General features: G+C 43.6%; 1 protein-coding gene across 1 annotated transcript in view; it reads left to right on the top strand.

The window, feature by feature from the left end:
- The window catches only part of FCF1 (FCF1 rRNA-processing protein), a 671,099-nt gene that overhangs the window by 80,044 nt on the left and 569,245 nt on the right, over window positions 1-21,810 (top strand). Inside the window, exon 3 of the mRNA XM_044074623.1 lies at window positions 9,989-10,060. Within this exon, the coding sequence (XP_043930558.1) occupies window positions 9,989-10,060 (72 nt within the window). The remainder of the gene's footprint in view (window positions 1-9,988; window positions 10,061-21,810) is intronic.

Raw genomic sequence — 21,810 nt, 5'->3', positions numbered from 1 at the left:
CTCAATGACTCCCTCTGTGGGGCTACAGGAACATCTTCCCTGGAAGCCCCTCTCGGAGGAAAACTCTCTCTTTTTTATCAAAATTGGACTCTAATAACTCGACAAATGGGTTTTGGATGTGGTTTTAAGAGGTTACAAATTCCATTTTCATACCTTGCCAAGGCCAAGCGGATGGCCAGACCTTCCAAAACATCAATGGACGGAGGACTTAAACCAGGTGGAAGCTCTTTTGGCTATGAATGCCATAGAACTGGTTCCTCTTTCAGAGAGGGGAAAAGGGTTTTATTCAAGGCTCTTTCCAGTCCCAAGGAAGCAAAACTCATGGAGACCCATTCTGGATCTGTCGGTCTTGAACACCTTTCTAGAGATCCCAAAATTCAAGATGCTTACTCTACAGCAGCTACTTCCACTGCTGTCCAAAAATGCATGGATGGTAACTTTGGATTTAAAGGAGGCATATTTACACATTCCCATCAGGCAGGATCGCAGAAAATACCTCGGGTTCAAAGCCGGATCGAGGCACTTTCAATTCTCTGCACTGCCCTTTGGATTATCTACTGCGCCCAGGGTCTTCACCAAATGCCTGGCTCCAGTAGTAGCTTACTGCAGACTCAAGGGAATTCAAATTTACCCTTATCTGGACGATTGTCTAATTCAGGCAGACAGCAAGGATGTCTTACTCCAGCATCTAGAATTTGTACAGAACCTCCTCAAGTTCCTGGGATTCTCTGTGAACATAAAAAAGTCAAATTTGACACCATCGCAACAGATAACTTTTCTGGGTGCACTTCTAAACACCACAACCCAGATGGCATTTCTGACATCCGAAAAACAGTTACAGCTGGCTTCAACTTTCAGAACTTTGGCAACTTTAACTCATCAATCTGCAAGGAAATTCCTGCAGGCTTTGGGTTACATGGCCTCCTGCATCCTTCTCGTTCCATATGCAAGACTACACATGAGGAAAATACAGTGGTACCTAAAAAGTGTATGGTCTCAGCATTGCCACAGTTTAGACATACTGATCTCCGTTCTTCCTTGCCTTCAAAAGGAATTTCTTTGGTGGTCGAGGGCATGTGCTCTAAACAAAGGGAAGTCCTTCCATCTGCCTCCTGCCTCTCAGATTCTAACCACGGACGCCTCGGATTATACTTGGGGAGCCCATTTTCAGGGCAATTGTTTGCAGGGCCCTTGGACAAAGGATCAGAAGCACCTGCATATCAATTTAAAGGAAATGTTAGCTGTTCAGAAAGCTCTCTTGGCCTTCAGGAATCTTTTACATCCAGGACAACTGTTAATACGGACAGACAACACCACAGTTATGTGGTACATAAACAAGCAAGGGGGATCTCATTCCTACCCCCTTTGCAGACTAGCCATGGATCTATGGGACACAGCTCTGTCTTGCAATCTGGATCTTCAGGCTCAGTTTCTACCAGGGAAACAAAACTTCCTGGCAGACAGTCTGAGCAGACATCTTTCAGATCCACACGAGTGGATGCTGGACACCAAAATATTCAAGATGATAACAGCAGTCTTGGGATGTCCTCACATAGACCTCTTTGCATCCCATCTCAATCATCGGCTACAGACTTTTTGCACCAGGATTTTCCACACAGAAGCTTGGAGAGTGGACGCCCTGTCATTCAGTTGGAGGAACCTCTCGGGATATGCCTTTCCGCCTCTCCCTCTTCTTCCACGGGTTTTATTGAAGATAAAACAGGACAAGCCCAAGATGATCATCTTACTGGCTCCAAATTGGCCTCGGCAGTTTTGGTATCCAACTCTAAAAAACCTATGCCCGGAGCCCCCCTGGATTTTACCTCAGTCTCCGAACCTCCTATTCAACATCAGGGTCGGGTTCTACACTCTCATGTCAGAACTCTCAGCCTGGCGGCCTGGTTAATCCACTGCCTTTGATTTCTTCTTTTCTGCCCAAGCAGGTTATGGATGTCATTTTAGAAGCCTGACGTCCTAGCACTAGAAAATCTTATGCAGGAAAATGGAAAAGATTTTGTTCCTGGATGCAGGCTCAGGATTCTGATCCTCTTCTTCCCAACATTACTTTAATTTTACTTTACTTGACATATCTCTTACATAAGGGTCTCTCTTTCTCTTCCATTAAAATACATGCCTCTGCAATTTCTGCTCATTATAATACAGACCCTCCCATCTTTTCCCACCAGCTCATGCAACAGTTTCTCAGAGGAGCTAAGAACTTAAGACCTCCTAGATCTCCTCCTATTCCTGCTTGGGATCTCAACTATGTTTTTGAAAAACTAACCTTGCCTCCTTTTTAGCCTGCTGCTTCTTCTGACATCAAGTTTTTATCTTGGAAGACAGCCATCCTGTTAGCCCTAACCTCTGCCAGGAGGGTTTCGGAGTTACAAGCTCTAATGGCTGTGGAACCTTATATTATTTTTCATCAAGACAGAGTATCTTTGAGGACTAATCCTACCTTCATGCCTAAGGTGGTTTCCAAAGTGGCTTTAAATCAAACTATTCACTTGCCAACCTTTTTCCCTACTCCTCAAAATAAAGGGGAAAGGATCTTACATTCCTTGGATGTACACAGACAGCTACGTTTTTACCTGAACAGAACTAAGGACATCAGAAAATCAGAACAATATGCTTCCAGTTCCCAAGGTAAAGCCATTTCAAAACAGACCATTTCTAAATGGATTGCTCATGGAATCAGATTTTGTTATTCTCACCATGGAAAGCAAATCCCAGGGAGTATACGGACTCATTCCACCAGAGCTGCTGCCACTTCTGCGGCCTTCCTCAGGGGAGTTCCTACCAAGGATATTTTGGAAGCTGCAACTTGGAGTTCAATGCATACATTTTCTAAGCACTACAGTCTACCTCTCTACTCTAAGTTTAGGGCAGGCTTTACCTCTGCAGTCTTGCAGGGCCTTTTAGCCGCCCCTTCCTCTTTATGACCACCTCCCTTTCTTTCAGCTTTGGGATTCTACCCTACAGTTATGACTGCAACAGTGAAACATGATGAACATAGTACAGTTGTGTACACCTACCATAAATGTAGATGTTTGAGTGTCTTCACTGTTGCAGTCTGGGTTCCTCCCTCCTGTCCCCACTTATTTTTACTTTTCTGTATTTTCGTTTTTCACCATTCTTCTGAGGTGTATTTGCAAAGGTTATGGGACCTTTTTCATTTTGGGACTCCTGACATCTGGGGCAAGAAAAACTGGAGAAGATGGCGTCCGCTGTCAGCTTTGTACTCCTGGCGCTCTGACGTCAGGGAGCATGGTTGAACAGCCGACGCCGGACCCAGACTTTGGGATTCTGGCCAACCTGGGGCTGCCTGCCGGCAGGGGAGAACCCTACAGTCATGACTGCAACAGTGAAGACACTCGAACATCTACATTTATGGTAGGTGTACACAACTGTACTTTCTAGCTGGGAAAACACCTGAATGCTTTCAGAGAACATTATCCCCTAACCAGTCCAGTTTCTCTTTATGAGATTGTCTCCATTGAGACATGAGGACCAGATACAGAATAGCTACTAAGCATACATTTGCTAGAAAAAAGCCTTATAATATTCCGTGTTTTTCATTTACTTGTTTGTTTGTGTCTTTCGGCTTTTCCCGGTTAGGGCTCGCCACAGCGGAACTCCGGTCCACTAATGATTGGTAGTGGATTTTTACGTACCGGGTTACCAGCCCTGAAGCACAACCTTCAACGAAGGCATGCCCCATTCATGTATGCCTCCACACAGAAGACGCTCTAGCTGAGAATCGAACGGGACAACGTCTTGCTATGAGGCAACAATGCTACCGCAGCACCACCTCTGATCAAGCTAAGAGCCTTAATCCAGTCATTAACCCATGCAGAAATGAGAAAAGCACATTATTTTTGTCATGCTCTGTTAACCAGATTTTGTTTTTACACTGCAGTGCTTCATTTTTTAAACTGAACAAGGAGAAATAGAGAAGGAAGAAAGAACAACACAAAAAATGCACCCCTTTACATTAATATCCCCATTACACTTAAAAAACAACTGAGAAAGATTTACTTTATAGCTGGCAAAGAAAATAATAGACTATAAAAATAGTACTATTAAGAAAAAAAAATGTTTTACTTAGTTAACCTTTCACTCCTCTTCCCTTTTCCCAAATATTTTTCCGAACATTAATGAAATTAAGTAGGTCATATACTTTAAAGTTCCCTACAAGTACAACAAAGTCCTATATTTCCATATTTTCTTGTTCTGTCATATTTCACAAATATAATTATTGTTTTGTAATCCCACATTTGTTGTCAAGGGTAATGGTTTTATTCTCGTTCATCTCCAGCTGTCATAATCTGTCTCTGCTTCATTTCCAGTGTACTCTTGATTCTTGTAGTCAACTCTCATGCTCCCTTCCTTTTCTCCAGCATTTTCCATTGAAACATTGGCGAATGTTTCACAGGTACAGCGTCTCTGTAGTCTTTATTACTAGAAGAGGAAGAAGCAGAATTTACCTCTACTTCCCAGCTCACTTTTTGTTGGACAAAATTTTGTATTTCTTCCTTAGCATGTACTTCATCAGAAATTATTTTGTCCCTCCAGGGTAAAATTACTTTGAATCTCATGCCTGCTTCTCTGCATTCCCTGAATAGTGGAATAAATTTACTCCTCTTACTGGTGTATGAGTAATCATTCTCAACAAACTCCGCTGTCTGCCACTTTTAGTACTTTTTTCTTTTGCCGCAGTATTGTCAGAATCAACTCCCTATGCTGGTATGATTGCATCTTTACTATTAAAGATCTAGGTTGCTCATAGCCAGGTTTGGAGCATGCACACAATGTGCCATTTCCGTTAACAGCTCCTGCTGTGGAATACCAGTCCAGTTGCTTATTTGTGCTTTCATAAATTTAATGCAGTTTGCGCCTTTCAGCTTCTCTGGTACAGCTGAAAATCTCAGTTTTTTCCTGTGTGTTCTGTCCTCTACTTCTATTATTTTTTGAAACCTCTCTTCTTGATCATTCTCCTATTCAGACTGCATTTTCTTCATTCTGACCTCTGATTTTTTGCAGTTTTATCACTTCATCTGAATTTCTGTTTAAAGCTTCTTCCATTTTTCCAGCATTTAGTTGTTTAAGTTGATATACTCCATCAGCATTTCATTTTTGTTTTAACCAGGTCTTTGTACAGTTGTCTTGTGCATTTCTCTAGGTTACTGGAAGTCACGTCTGGAGCTTGCAATGCTTTTTGCTGAACAGCTACAGAACTTTTCCAGTCAGTGTTTTTTCCTTACATTTTGTAGCTGATTTTCCTTCAGGTCCTCTATATTTCTTTTTCCCTTGCATACAGGCAGTGCACTTATTAGCCAGTTAGTGTAATATACCCACAAACACAAAAAGTGCACTGGCCTTCTCTGCTGATTTTCTGTTTTCACACTGGGAGAGCTAGAATTGAGCCGTTACTCAGTGTGCAGCCATCCTGGAAGTCTCTGTGCTGAAAACACTGTCTTCATCCTGTCCCCGTTAGGATTTGTCCTTTGGTGATGCCCTTCATAGAACGAAGGAGTCCTTGAGTTGGGAGTCTAGAGAATTCTCTAAAACTCAAGCTCGATGTAGAGAGATTCTGAACCTGCCCCTCTGGTTATACCTCTACTCCATGTTGTCTTGAATGATGTGTTTTCAGACACATCCTTGTAATCTGACTTCCTAACTCCTGTCCACAGGAAGCCTGATCACTTTTGAAGCATGCTCAAGTCCCACAAACAACTCTATAAAAGCCCAGTGGCAGGTCTGCAGTGGTGTCTGTGGAATCCTTCAAAGGAGCTAGTGGGCAAGCATCAAAGCATCCTTTGCCAAATGATGGGGAGAGCATGTTGCTTGACTGATTTGGCAAGAAAACTTTCACTTCAGCCACCAAGGCCATGAGCAGCCAGTTCCACATGCTAAAATATCTTGAGTCAGTTCAGGAACAGATTAAATCCAAAACGGAAGGGATACGTAATAAGAGCCTCATTGGGTGGGATATCCAGTAGTTGTGTAATGTTGTCTTCCAGCATTCCAGACACTCAATCAAATGTGGCTATGATGTATTGGATGCACCTCCCAGGGTGGCTGCCATGGGGCCTGTAACTCATAGGCATGCCTGCCTGCAGAGTCTGCCCTTTTCAGACCAGGTTAAAGTGAAACTCCTGGATTCACTCTTGAATAAGGAGTTCCATTTTTGAATCTCCAGCAGAAAAAAAGTATTTCTGAGAATGGACAAAAAAAAAAAGAAGCAGGTGAAATCTGTCAAGGAGTTTTACCTGTCTCTACTCTCCAATAAACAGAAATCACACCCTAGCAAGTCCTAGCCCTTTTTGTACCAAAGCATGAAAAAGGCTAACAGCCTAGGGGGGAAGGGCCAGACAGCAAGGGAAGTGGCAAACAGACTTGGGGGGTATTCAAGGACCCTGCCTCTCTGAGGGAACAAATGTGGCTATACTGAGCCCCTTCCTCCCTCCTCCCCTAACCTAAGAAGAGGGCTTTCCTCCTATACCCAAGACAAATGGGTGCTGGGGAGCATAATGAAAGATTACACCTGCCATTTTTGGAAAACGCCACCCTTTCTAGACATCCCTTTCACCCCAAAACAACAGAGAAAATTGACCCCCCCCCCCCCTCTACTGGACCTGTTACTTCAAGGATCCATCAAAAATGTGCTCCAGAAGAGGAAAACACAAGGTTCTACGGCATCTATTCTTAATCACCAGAAAAGACAGTACATGGAGACATATTCTGGATCATTCCAGACTCAACTTTTCTGGTAGCTCTAAAATTCAAAGTGTTGATCCTTCAGAAACTATTGCTCCTTGTCTTCCCAGGAGCATTGATGATGACTCTGGAGTTAAAAAGATGCCTACCTTCATGTTTCTATTTTACAGGAACACAGGAGATTCCTTTGGTTTCAGGCAAAGGGGATTGCACTATGAATTCTTTACCCTACCACCTAGGGTATTTACAAAATGTCCGCTACCAGTCAATGCATTTTGCAGAATGCAAGGGCTCCACATTTCCTTTATTTGTATGATTGTCTGATGTAAGCGACATATACTTCAGAACTTTTGACAGCCATGCAGATCACCATGGATTGCTTTCAGAAGATAGGGCGGATCATCCAAGTCTAGAAATCACAACTCTCCCCCAGTACCAGGACTGCTTCCTGGGGGCAATCATAGACTTAGTTCAACAAAAGGAATTCCTCCCAGAGACAAATATCTTTCCTTTCAGACTGCCTTGGGAACCTATGCAGCAAGCAAACCATTACTGCAAAGGAATTTCTGAGAGTCCTGCGTTACATGGCTTCTTACATTGTAATAATTCAGTAGCCAAACTATACAAGTTACAATAGTTCTCGTCACCAATAGTCCCTAGAGAGATACCCTCTTCTTTCATGCTTAAAGACTGAGATCCTGTAGTGGGAAAAATATATGAAAAGCAACCCAGGGGTTCCCCTTCAAACTCCCAGAAACAGCACAGTCTCTAATGGGTACCAAGCCCAAGGAGTTTATCATCTAGGCCAACTCTGGGTTCAGGGTATGTGAGACAACAGCCGACAGATCAACATATTGTTGTAAAGGAGATAATGGCAGAGATTCTGGCATTAAAAAGCCTTTCCAGAAAAATTGACCCCTGCACCCATAAAGAGTTGACAGACAACACCACAGTCATGTGGCACACAAGTGGGCAGGGGGCACATTCCTACCTCTTATGCAGGCTAGCAGTATAATTTTGGCTCCTGAGACAGTAACTGGGATCACTCCCATAACCTTATACATGCTAGGTAAGGACAGTCTGATAGCAGATTCATTCAGCAGAACTCTCGTAGACCCTGGCAAATGGATGTCGAAAAGGGAGTTTTTTCTAGACCAGACATACAGCTGGCATGCGACAAAAATAGACCTTTTTACTTTCCCAGAAAAGTTGCAACTCAACAAACAAGGACTCCTTAGAAAGGGAGTTGGAGAATGGGCTCCTCCTTCAAATTGACAGACCTCTTTTTCTGTATGCCTTTCCTCCAGTAGTCGTCACCCCCTGGGGTTTTACAGAAGGTGGAGTCGGGCTGAAAATGATTCCACTAGTTGCCTACGGGCCCACACAGCACTTTCTTTCTTTTCTTTTCCTCCTTTCATTCAACAAAGGGAGAATATTACCTGTACCCACCCATTGAACTTAACCCAGAACAAGGGGTCTGGCATCCATCCCAGTCTGAAAGTCCTCAAATTAACAGCTGTTCAGACAAGACAATAGTTTTCTCATTATGTAGTGTGTATCTTGAAAGAGGTTGTAAAACCAAGAACCGGGAAGTCCTATGTGACTTGTGGAAAAGGGTTTCCATCTAATGCAAGACTAGTAGTATTATCCCCTCTCAGGCACCTGTGCAACAGATCCCAGAATACCTGTCCCTTATGTACAAACATAGGCTGTCCTATTCTTGCATTAAAGGTCCATGCTTCAGCTGTCTCTGCCTACCTGTCATGTCCCATCTAGTTTATGCTCATCCCCAGATGAAATAATTCTTGAAGGTGCTATACCTCATACTACCTAAATGGGAACCAGCACCCTCTTGAGATCTAAATTGTGTGCTGGAAAAACTTGATTTGCTTCCCTTTGAACCAGTGACCTCAGCCCTTTTCAAACTGCTCACATGGAAGAGAGCTCTGCTACTAGGACAAACTACAGCAAGGAGAATCTCCAAGCTGCAAGCCCTGAAATGAAAAATTAGGAGTGGCTCTTTGCACGAAGACAGAATTAGCTTGAGGATCAACCCCTCTTATATGCCTAATGCGTGGTATCAGAAATGTATTTGAATCAAGCTATCCATCACCCTGTATTCTTCCCAAACTCTCAAAATTGTGTAGACAGAATACTCCATTCTCTAGATGTATTCAGACAAGTAAGATTCTACCTCCAAAAAACAAAATTTCCAACTAGTTATGACCCGCTTTTAGTGATTTTGCAAAAGATAAACAAGGAACACCACCAGACAGACAAGCCATCTCCAAATGGATTGCAAGCTGCCTCTCCTTTTGTTACTGACTGCATGGTAAGCAGCCCTCTGGCAGGGTTAGAGCTCATTCCATTAGGACAAAAGCCATGATCCAAGCATTTGTGAAAGGAGCTCCCACTCGGGTCATATTAGAAGCAGCTACCTGGTCCCTCTGTACACGCCTTCACCAAATACTACAGTCTTAGAGCCATTTCTAGGGCTACAGCAGAGTTTGCCTCTGCCATCCTACAGAGCCTGCTGTCCTTAGTCAGAAACTGTTTCAACCACCCAGATAAGGAACTCTGGAAATCTTCTCAGGACTTAGTACTGCAACACTGACTGCAATGAGCATAGTTCAGTTGTGTAGATGACTTCCCATAATTGTAGATGCTTGATTAGATCAGTGCTACAGTGGCCTTTCACTTCCTCATCCTCCTCCTGGCTTGTCTTTTCTGTACCCTAGGGTTGGGGTGGGGTCCCCTCATCCACTCATCATCCTCACTGCCAGTCCTCCTCTGCTGCTTTAATTCAGGGTCCTGGTATGCTTTGCCTAAGGACCATTAAACCCACGGGAACATTGACAAGAAAGACCTGAAGATGGTGCAAGATAATGTACCTCTTACACCCCCTTCATCCCAGCATCAGATGGCTGAGGATGTCCACCGCCTGGGGTATGGTGAAAGTTTCAGGTATTTGGGCCAGCTGCAAGCTTCTGCACAGCAATAATTCCCAAGACTCACTACTGCAGCATTGATCTACACAAACATCTGCATTTATGGTAAGTCATTTACATGGCTGTAGTGTGTGTGTGTGTGTGTGTGTGTGTGTGTGTGTGTGTGTGTGTGTGTGTGTGTGTGTGTGTGTGTGCCTTCTCCACTGATTTAGTTAATGCAAAACAGGATAAACATGAGCTTGGAATGTTGCACATCAATAAAAAAAAAAAAAAAAAAGTCCCAGAGCTGAGGTTAACTTTGAATTGTCCTTTCTCCTTAGCAAAGAAAAAGACAGAATGAAGCCTAAAGAAAAGAAGAAAAAGGATCCGAGTGCCATTAAAGAGCAGGAAGTGTGAGTATTTTGGGTAAAGGCAGCCTTCTAATCATATTTTCTTTATTTGCTGGATCAAAAACAAGTGAGTTTGGGAAATTGTATTGACCTGTGTATTTTTAATCAATCTTTTGTCCTGGGCTACTTTTGTTTCACTATTGCAGCTACACTTAGCTTCACTGTTGTTAAGGCTGTTAATCTTTAAGAATCTTAAAAAGTTTAGCTTTACATTCCCATAGTAAGTTGTAGTCCTTACATTTTGTGTGAGTAATCCAGAGACAGGCCCAACATGGATATGTTGGGGCATTTACATATTTCTCCTATGCACAAGGGACAAGGGTTGCTAAACCAGGGGTAAATTTGTGGTTGCCTGTCGATTCGTGCAAATTTTGAATAGAATAAGAGACGTACCTTGTTTTTTGTGCTTCTGTGATGCATACCCACCCCTCCGATGTGTTCTGTTTATTTTGCAAAACAAATTGACATCCAGTGAGTTAGGTATTTGTGATACCATTGGACTTGCGAATCTCTAGTGTCCTTCCTTATAACTGTTGCAGTATTCTTTATTCCTTATAGTGGGGATATCCTGCCGAGGATAGCTGTACCTCCGGCAAGCTCCGCCATCCTGGTATTGTATGTCAGATGTATGTCCTATGCACAAGGTGAAAGGTACATACGTGACATGTAGACACCTAATTTTCAGAACTACTTTGCCAGTCTAAATGCAGCTTCTGAATACTGCTTGTATGACATTCACCGAGCTGGTTCTTCTGCCGAGCCTGTTACAAATAAGTGCCCCATTTGGGTTCCTTTCTTTCCTTCTCCGTGTAGTTTTTCATGTTATCCAGGAAAGGGAAATGTGAGTTTGAGAGGAAGATTCCCTGTAAAGACAGACATGAGAAGTGCCTTTTTTGTTTTGCTGCTATGCACTACCTTACTGAGTGTGATGTCTGTAAGGCATTTGTCCCTAACACACTCTGAAGGTCTTACTTTTCCCTTTCAATTTATGTGGAAAACCAGCACCTGAAGTTATTGACCCAGGGTACCATGGCCAAATTGACCCACCCCGAACTTCAGCTCCCCTCTTAAGAAAAAAGCTAAAATAACTAGTTCTGAATCTGATGCTGTCTAGTCTCCACTGGCTGTCTCCCTCAGGTTGGATGAAGAACCCAAGGACCGGCCAGTTGCTGACACTATTTCTCTTTGCCCCAACCCAGTTAGAGGCCGACATAGAACTTCCTACTTCCACATCCATTGAGGCTGTGCATAAGTCTGGTACAGATATTGAGGAGGAACCAGGGCTGATTTTATATCTGAAGAGCCTAGGGGGATTCCCCAGATTTTAGTTATGGAAGAGGTGTCAGGTCCCCTCATTGAATCTAGGCAGGGCTCTTTGCCTGCAAGATTTGTCAAGGCAGATGTTCCCGTAAAAAAGAAACCGAAGAAACACATGGCTACTGCAGCTAAAAATCCACACACAGGCTGGCAGAACTTTATTCAAGGGCTGTATAATACCATGATGTCTCTGAAACCCCCGCAAGGATAGTCCATCTTTGCTGCTGCCTCCTGCTTATCCACCCCACCTAAGAGGCCTAGGGATTCTGCTTGTTCTGATGAGGATTTGGACTCTGGAGAAGAATCCGTAGCATATTCTGCAAATATGCGCTCTCCTTTATCCTTGGTGTCTGAAAAGGAATCTTTGTCCCCTGAATCTCCTTTTGAGGAATTATCCTTTGAGGATACAATGGGTCCATATGATAGAACACTTGGAATAGGATTGTTCCCAAATATCAGAGGTTAAAAAGAGGCATTACAAACGTTTACAAATGGACTTGCCCAGACCTGCGGTCCCTCCAATCTTAGCTGCCCTGTTAAAAGTCCATCATTTCATCCTGCTGCTGTTTCCATGTTCACAGATAAATCTTCCAAATTGCTTTCCTCTTCCAAGTTTCTACTTTCTGAGAAGGATAAGTATGCTTTGGAGAGGTATGGGGAAAATGTATAATTCTGCTACTTTGGCTTTTAGAGCCATTAGTTATCAGACCCACATGACTAGATATGATCGGGTGGGGGATTTGATGGTCATGCTAGATTCAGGCAGTAGGACTTGTGTGCTGTCTCTCTGTCTCATCCTAGTCCTGCCTCTTTGGTAGTTCACCATTCCATTAAATGCAGCAGCTATGATGCAGCTGATGCCTTCTGTAGGTCGGCGGCATCTGACTTTGTCCTGAGGAGATGTATCTGTTTATGCCTGCAGGCTTTGCCTGAAGATATTAAAGCCAAATGTTTACATTCTCCCTAAGATTATCAGTCTTTTTTGGCAGTGCTGCTGCAGAATTGTTTAAAACCTTGCAGGATAAGGACATGGTTATAGAGGACCTCAAACACATTTTTGTTTCTTCTATAGTTAAGTTCTAGAGAAACAGCCCTTGAAAATCTTCTTTGTCTGTAGGCAGCCTAGACAACCTGCTAGAGGTAAGAGTTTCTAAGCACATTTTTCCAGGTAAGCGTGCACAGAGTTCTAGAGGCCAAAAACCGGCTTTTCCTGATAAATCTGCCTCAGATTCCTCTGTCCTTCAGGCTAATCCTTTTCTCCCCTGTTTGGCAAACTGGGTGCTGTCATTAATTGCCTAGTGATGTGGACATCCCCCAGGAGCATCTCACCCAAACAAATTAATGGTGCCAGAAACATGACCTCAAATTGAATGCCAAAAAATGCATCATCATCCCCCTTGGGGAGAGCGACACCCCCACAAATTATTACATTAATAACAAGGTCCTAAGCATGCAGTCAGTCAGTCATGAGGGGCTTGTGCACCCATGTTGATAGCAAACTGCCTTTTAACCACCATATTGCCTCCATTATATTCAAAGCATTCTACACGGGCCACCTTATTAAGAAGGGTATCTCATCCAGGGACAAGGAGGTCATAACATCCTTCCCTTATAAGACCCATTAATGAGTACAGCTCCTTTTCAGCATGTACCTCACAAAGCACATGCAGCAGTTGGAGAGACCACAGTGGTTCCTCACCAAGACAATCCAGGGCCTCAAACATCTGCCTGCACAGATAGGCTAAAAGCCGTGTCCCTCTACTCAGTCTCATACAAACTCCTCAGAGGTGACCTCTGTCTGGCATACAAAGCAATCTTAGAACCCGCCTTGATGGGACTGCTGCATATCTGCAAGTCAAGCACCACTCGAGTAACCTGCATGCACAACCTCAGCTTGGTCTGTGACATCAGTAGGACTTGTTGGCGGGACAGATCTGTGTCCCAAAAACTCCCCCTTCTCTGGAACAAACTCCCTCTTCATGTCAATCAGAGTGCCTTATTAATCCTTTTTAAGCGCAACCTGGATAACTGGATGGGGAACAGAAAATACACCCTTGGGATGCCACCTGTGTCCTTGCTGGACAGGGGCTTTGGATGCTGACTTGTTGGAACATGGGCTAATTCTTGGCTAGGCTTATAAGGGCCTCGGGGCTAGTAGCTTAGTAACTTCCTATAATCCTATAACCACAGACATCTAGGTTCTCTTTATCATCCAACACAGTTATTTTATGGCTTAGAAGTCCCTTCTCTATTTTCTGGTCTCCCTCTGCCGCCTCCTTGCCAGCATCCTCATTATCCTCTGGACCTGCAGGATCTGGTAGAGCAGTGAACCATACAAACTGTTCCCTTGTCTTTATAGATAATAGGTGTTTATTCCAGAATACTTCTTGTTCCCAGGAAGGAAGGGACATTGAGAACCATTTTAGACCTGCACTATCTCAACACCTTCTTCATAGTTCCTTCCATCAGGATGTTGTCTCTTCAGACCCATTTTCCTCTTTTCTTTCCAAGACTTTTCTAGTCTCCCTGGAATTGAAGGATGCTTACTTTCGTATTCCTGTTCACCTTCTCTTCAGGAAATATTTACGTTTTTCTGTTTCTTCCTTTCATTATCAGTTCTCTGCTTTGCCTTTTTGGCCTTTCTGCAGTCCCAGAGGTATTTACCAAATGTCTGGCCCCTGTGGTAGCTTTCTGCAAACTTAAGGAATATTTGGATTACCTGGTCTGGACAACCTTCTGATTCAAGCCCCCTCTCAGCAGCTCTTACTTCACAATGTACACTTCTTCACTATGCTTCTCCTGCGCAGTGTAGGATTCACTTTGAATCTTAGAAAGTCAATGTTGAATTCTCTCTTGGGACCAAGTGTTTTTGGGTTGCCACATTGTTTCACCTGGCCAGGGGCACTCATCAGAAGTTACCTCACAGGATGGATCTTCTCACATATGACAAGGAGTCTCTCAATCACCCTCGCTTGTCCACACTTTAATTGACACTTGGGTGACGGGGTTTTGATTCCTTTCAGGCACCAATTTTCTGAGGATGTGCTTATGGTTTTGCAGGAGGCCAGAAAACTCACTACTAGGAAACTCCTTTGTGGCAAATGGAAGAGATTTTCTGTTTGCTGAATCAGGCATGACCAGAGCCTTTTTTTCTGAGAGTCCCTATGGTACTTTCTTATTTGTGTGAATTGCTATGTACTGGTTTGGCATATTCTTCTGTTAAAGCTCATTTATCAGCCACCTCTGCCAGTCTGCCTTTGAGTACACCTTTGGCTTCTAGTTTTGAAGTCCAACAATTTTTAAAAGACATCCTTGATATTAGGCCCCCAAGCTTGCCTGTTCTTTCATCTTGGGATCCTAATTTTTGTTCTTGAGAATTGAATCAGACCCCTTTTGAGCCTGCTTTTTCTTCTATGTAACATTGTGCTTGGAAGACTGTATTGATGGTGGCTGCTCTGCCAAGAGAGTTTCTGAACTTCACACTGTCATGGCGTTTCCTCCTGTTATTGTTTTTCCACAAAAACAGGGTGTCTCTTCATGCTAATTTTTTATGTCCAAGGTGGTTAATGATTTGTCATTGAATCAGTCTTCTTAGGTTCATACTAGGCTATCTGCCCTAGGGCATTTATAAGCCTAGCCAGAGTGTGTTTGGCTTTCGCCACCCATTTTAAATTAATTTTGCTATGCCCTTTTTCGAGGTTAGTATACTGTGCCTCTGTCTAACAGTGACACAGAAGTGATACCCGGGGTAAACCTACGATCTCCCATCCACTCATCAAGATTCCTCTTGAAGAGAGTCAATGAGGGACTCTGCCAAACCTGGACTGGGATTTTATTCCAGAGTGAAGGGAGCCTCTGGGTTATGAATCTGTCCCTCCAGCATGTCCTATTTATTTCAGTGCTGAGGTTCAAGTCTCTCGGGCGCGTAGCTCGATGGGATTTGGATTTTCTGAGGTGCAGCATGTCCATTAATTCCGGGTTGGACATGGCTTTATACGTCCGGCACAGATCGCCTCTGAGCAGGCGGTATGCCACTGAGTAGAGCTGGAGTTTCTTTAACCGGGCAGCGTATGGCATCTGTTTGAGCCCTTTAATCCTCTTGGTGAGGTACTTTTGGGGTCTTTCCAGTTGCTGCAGGTGTCTGGTAAGGTATTCCCAAAAGGGGCATTGTACGCAAATATGGGCCTGATGAGGGATGAGTAAAGAGGCACGATGACCTCCCCTGATCTAGATGTGAATCCCTTCATGATTAGGTGGGCTATATAAAATGTTCTTCTAGCCACTTTGGCCACGTGGTTGTCAAATGAGAGATTGCTATCAACTTGGGTCCCCAGGTCCCTAATTACTTCTTCTGTACTTAATGGATTACCACCTATGTGGTAATTTGTGGGAACTTTGTTTTTGCCAAAGGGAAAGACGATACATTTTTTGGCGTTTAGCTTGAGGCCATGGCTCTGGCACCAGTTGTCTGTTTCTGTGAGGCCCTTTTGGAGGATGCTTGTGTCTGCTGGAGAGTCTATTATGGCACCCAGTTTGCAGTCATCTGCGAACTTGGTCAGCCACAGTCCTTCCGTGTTAGCCTGTACCTCCGAGAAATATATACCGAACAAGAGCGGTCCCAGGACTGAGCCTTGTGGGACGCCACTTGTAACTGGTTTGGAGTCTGACATGGCTCCAGCAATTCTAACCATGTGGGTTCTGTCCTTGAGCCAGTTTGCAACCCATCTAGTGACATAGGGGTTTATATTTAAGCTGGTGAGCTTATCTATAATGCCCGAGTTGGGTATTGTATCGAAGGCTTTTGTGAGGTCCAGGTAGGCTGTGTGGACCACCTTCCCCTCATCAATGGCCTTGGTGACTGTGTCAAAGAAATCGACCAGGTTTAAGAGGCAGGATCTGCCCTTAACAAAGCCGAACTGGGTAGAATCCAGTGTCTGTACATCCCCAATATCTTTATTTATGAGGTCCATGATGATCCTTTCCATAGCTTTGCAGACCAAGCTAGTCAGGCTTATTGGGGCAATAGTTTCCAGGATCCGTTGAGGCACCAACTTTGTGGAGAGGGACCACTGTTGCTGTACGCCACTCTTTGCGTACATATCCTGTAGTAAGGCTGAGATTGAACAGGAGTTTTATGTTTGGGTTTAGCTCTTCTTGGAATTCATGTAGGACGCAGCCCGGGACACCGTCTGGTCCCATTGATGCTGTGCTTTTTGCTTTGGAGAGGGCGGCTCTTAACTGAGCATCTGAGATGTCAGGGGGGCAGCACTCTGCTGGGATAGATGTTTGCCCTTTTGGTGGGGGGGGGAGTTTGCGCTGAACCTGTCAGCTAGGATGTTGGCAATGTCTGTGGGTTCAGTGTATTTTTTGTCATTTTGAACTAATTCTGAGCATATCTGGGAATTCCCACCCAGATTCCTAACATAACTAAAGAAAGCCTAGTGATTATTCTTAGTGTTCTGTGCAATTTTCTCTCAAAGCTGGCCTTAGACAATTTTATGAGTGCCGTAGTTTTTTGCTAATACTGATCAGAGATGCCTTCCCTTTTTGGGATTTTGCTCTATCATGTAGTAGCTTCCTCCTTCTATTGTATAGTTTGTTTATGGCTGGGGTCCACCAGACAGGACGTCTGCCTTTGGAGGATTGGGTCTTGGTTTTATTTGAGATTGTATGATCCATGCATTCCTGAAGGTGTTCATAGAATGCGTTTATAAAGGATTCTGCTGTCTGGGCCGTATTTTCCACAGGCCCGGGGGCTTTGAAGGATTCCACCTCTGTTTTGAGGAGTATGAAATTTGCTTTAGAGAAGTTTTTCACTGTGGTTTTCTGGGCAGGGGGTGGGGTCGGGATGTGAATATCCAGTGAGATTAGTTTATGGTCTGATCTTACCAGTGAGGGATACACTTCTGGTCTGGAGCATAGAGTCCCCATGTTGGTGATGATCAGGTCCAGTATGTTTTCCCCTCTTGTGGGAGTGGTAACAAGTTGTTCCATAGCATTTGAGTTTATAAATTCTAGGAACCTTTGGGCTAGGGTGTTGGAGCTAGAGTAATGCTCCCAGTCTATGTTTGGGTAGTTGAAGTCGCCCAATATAATGGTGTTTGGAGAGACCTTCATATTTTCCAGTGTTCTCAGGAAGGCCGAGTGGGGTTCCTGGGTTTGGGAGGGTGGTCTGTAGCAGGCTATAAACTGGAAGGCAGTTTTACCCACTGTTAGTTGCACATGGATAGTCTCTGATGCTTTGTGCTGTGCCACCAACCTGGAGGTGTGGGTATCTTTGACGAATATTGATACTCCCCCTCCTTTTGTGGTTCGGTCCAAGTTTAGGGGCCGAAAAGCATGGTATGAGGTATAACTTGGTAGTACTGGGGTGCTCTCGGGAGCCTTGAACCAGGTTTCTGTTACTGCACAGATATCGATGTTCTCCATGCTAAGGAGAGTTTAGAGTGCGTGCATCTTGAGGTTTAGACTTCTGGCATTAAGTAGCATTACTCTTACTTTCTTATCCCTTGTGATACCTATGGAGTTGGGTTTGTCTTTTGAGCCTTGCCTAAAAAAGGCACTATGGGGGTAGCAAGAGCCTTTGTCAATATCCGAAAGCCCAGGGGTGACCGGTGCAAGCCGTCCCTAGCGAAGCATTGTGGCTTGTCGAGCATGTCATCCCAGGCTGACAGGCATTGGATCCCCTTTGAATGACACCAATACTTAAGCCAATTGTTGAAATTGATCATCTTGTCTTCATATTGTGGCATCATTCTTGGTGAGGGTAAGATGCTACTCAAGGTCAGGGTCATACCGGCCTGGGCCACATGCTCAGAGAGCTCCTCTATGTCTCTTTTCATGTAGTCCAGGGAGGTACGTCTCAGGTCATTCACACCAGCATGGACAATGACTGAGTCATATTTGTACTTGCCTTGGAGTGACCTGAGTGCTTGTGTTATGTGGCAGATCCTAGTGCCCGACAGGCAACTCACTGTGACCTTCTCCTTGTTCAGCCTGGTGAGCGGGACGTCAGTGTGCCTGACGATAGTCACCTATTACAAGTGTATCAGGTGTGTTGTTTAGCCTTAGGCTGTGACTGTTCGGCACACTGGCTTTGTGAGCTATGTGTTGCATGTGTTTTGTTTTGGGGTAGCGGTTGCTTGGGTGTCTGCTTTGGAAGTCTCTGCTGCTTGGGCAGATTTTTATTTTGAGCCTCCGGGTATGTTTTTTGTGTGTGTGTTTGGTTTGCTGTCGTGGTAGGTCTATGTGAGACTGGAATTGTAGTGAGTGTGGTTTCCTTCTCCTCCTGACTGGTTACGCCAGTACTGAGTTGAGAGAGCTTAGCCTCCAGTTTGGCTAAATGGTTGCATCTCTCACATGTGTAGGAATTTGTTGGGAGGAGGAGAGGGTTGTCTGTGTACATGAGGCAGTTGTAACATTGCCTCAAGATTCCCAGATTCACCAGCTGGACCGGAGAGGAGATTGACAACTGACCTTTGGACATGCTAGAATAGTATTGGGAATTCCTTTATAATTGAAAAAAAAGGGCCAATGGGGAACAAGGTACTCAAGGGGAGTTTGTGAGGGTGTAGTCCTTTTAATTTTTTAGTGCCGACTTAGTGAGAAAGTGCCAGGTAACTTAAATGCAATGTGTTACAGGTAACTTAAATGCAAAAATGACAAACAGTAACTTTCTTTCAAGTGAAACAAGGAAATAAGAACAGTAAGCAATGCAGATATCACTAGGGATCCACAGAAGCACTGAAAAGCCGCGTTTTTAGGTGAAATTAGCGTTTCAGGGAAATAACAAGCAAACAAGCATACAAACAAAGCTAGATTCAGCAGGCCTGGATCTAGTCTATGCTACAGCAAACAAGGTGTACCAATTTCAGTAAGAAACAGTTCAAATATGCAGGCACTATAAGCCTTTAACCAGAAATTCCCAGCTCAGAAGGGCAGAGTCCAGCCTCTCCTCCCACAAGAGTGCAGACCACAAACCTTCTTAATGTAAAATAACTGTCCTGAAGCCCAAGTGCTTAAACCAGAACTAATACACTTTTAGAATAACAGACACTGAGCCCTCAATCAGCAGTTCCCAACTTAGAAGGATGTAAGCTACCTGTCCTGCCACCACAGTGCAGGCCACAAACCTTCCTAATGTAAAACAACTGGTCTGAAGCCCAAGTGCTTAATCCAAAAGACTTGGAATGATAGTTACACTTTAATCAAGTTACTACCAAGCAGTAATAAATACAATTGAATACTTTAAAGAATGCCTGGATTAGTGCTCAAGTTATACAAACAAAGCTAGATTCAGCAGGCCTGGATCTAGTCTATGCTACAGCAAACAAGGTGTGCCAATTTCAGTAAGAAGCAGTTCAAATATGCAGGCACTATAAGCCTTTAACCAGAAATTCCCAGCTCAGAAGGGCAGAGTCCAGCCTATCCTCCCACAAGAGTGCAGACCACGAACCTTCTTAATGTAAAATAACTGGCCTGAAGCCCAAGTGCTTAAACCAGAACTAATACACTTTTAGAATAACAGACACTGAGCCCTCAATCAGCAGTTCCCAACTTAGAAGGATGTAAGCTACCTGTCCTGCCACCACAGTGCAGGCCACAAACGTTCCTAATGTAAAACAACTGGTCTGAAGGCCAAGTGCTTAAACTAAAAGGCTTAGAATGAGTTTCACCAAGCAGTAATAAATACAATTGAGTACTTTTAAGATGACGCAAAAGCAAAATAAAGTAGGAAGAAACGCAAATACAGTAAAAGCAGATACATTTTTTTTTTTTTTTTTTTTTAAGTGGAAAGAGAGAAAGGAAAGAGAGAAAGGAGTAGCAGAAACTAAGCTGATTGGCCTTCTCAAATGTTCTCCCTGTACTGGGTAGAATGAGGTAATGACATTAGACTGGGAGTTGGGTCCCAGATCAAATTTACACTATGGGGCGGGCAACTGCAAAGCCACCAACTACAAAAACACTATACCAACAGGGAGGGAGGGTGGGAAACAAACTGCAGAAATGTTTCTCACAGCTGAAAAGCAGCAGTGAGCCTTTAAATGAAAGTTTTAAACAGCTAAAGGAGCCTCTAGAAAAAAGAGTTTAACTGCAACAAGTTATTAGAAACAAACAACTCAACAGATGCTTAATAAAAGTGGACAATTTCCAGTTAATACCTCACACACAGTGAAACTAGCAAGAAAAATACACAGTACATAAAGTGCTATAAATAACAAAGAAATAAAGAACAAAATAAACAAAAAACAGGGTACTTAATGTTATATATTATAGCTCCGAGTTTCCTCAGTGTCCTTCCTTCGATCAAGCTCAGTGTGAAATGGCAGAACACACAAATGAACTTCTTGGGTAACAGAAAGTTGAAACCTGAGACAGTTTTTAAGAAAGAAATCTCAAAAGAACCAATGAGGTGCTTAGTCTAAGCTGTAGTCCAGGTGACCTCAGTCAGCCAATGACCTCAAACAATTCTCTTTCACTGAAATGCCTGATGTCTTTGGCTAAACCAAGATGTCCCTGAATATGTGCTCGGACACACAGCCTCCACAAACACTAGGCCCAAATACAAGCCTGAATATGGAAATGCTACAAATATCCCCACTACTTAGAACAAACTGCAGAAATGTTTCTCACAGCTGAAAAGCAGCAGTGAGCCTTTAAATGAAAGTTTTAAACACCTAAAGGAGCCTCTAGAAAAAAGAGTTTAACTGCAACAAGTTATTAGAAAGTCTGTTCATCTTCCATCCTTTTTTCCTTCTCCACATTCTGCTAGTGAGAAGGTACTGCACACCTTGGATTTACATAGACATCACAGATATTACTTCTAAGACAAAATGCATCCAAAAGTCTGAGCAACTTTAATTGCCTTTCATTTCAAGAAGTTGGGTTTGATGGTGTCTAAGCAAACCTTGTCCTCCTGGATCTCTAAGGCCATTTAGTTTTGTTGTGCTTTTCGTGGCAAGCAGCTTTCCTGTATGGTTTGTGCTCATTCTTCCTGAGCAATAGCCTCTTCTGGTGTCCTCCCCAAGAGTCTGGATACTAGGTGCATCTTAGAAGCTGCTTCCTGGTCTTCTGTCCACACTTTTACCAGGCATTATTAGTTTGATGTCCCTTCCAGTGCCAGGGCCGTTCTTCATTGGTTTGTGGAGATCTGTTCTCTTTCTTCCTCCTCCCATACTTCACAGTAGTTTTTGTACTCTCCCAGGTATAAAGAACATTGCAACAGTAATAAGGAAGAACATAGTACAGTTGTGTAAGATCTTATAACAGTAGATGTCCTTGTTTCTCATTGTTACAGTATTCGGTCCCTCCCTCCTGCCCCCCTTTCCTTTTTCTGTTACCCAAGTGAGAGATCACTACACAGACTGGGATCATGAGAACATTCAAATTTTTTTTGACTCCATCACACATGGTTTTTGTTTCTGGGGTGTCTGCTA

The sequence above is a fragment of the Protopterus annectens genome, chromosome 6.part0 (genome assembly GCF_019279795.1).
Source record: "Protopterus annectens isolate FY-2018-M chromosome 6.part0, PAN1.0, whole genome shotgun sequence".
Classification (NCBI taxonomy): Eukaryota; Metazoa; Chordata; order Ceratodontiformes; family Protopteridae; genus Protopterus; species Protopterus annectens.
This window is presented reverse-complemented; position numbering and strand designations above follow the sequence as displayed.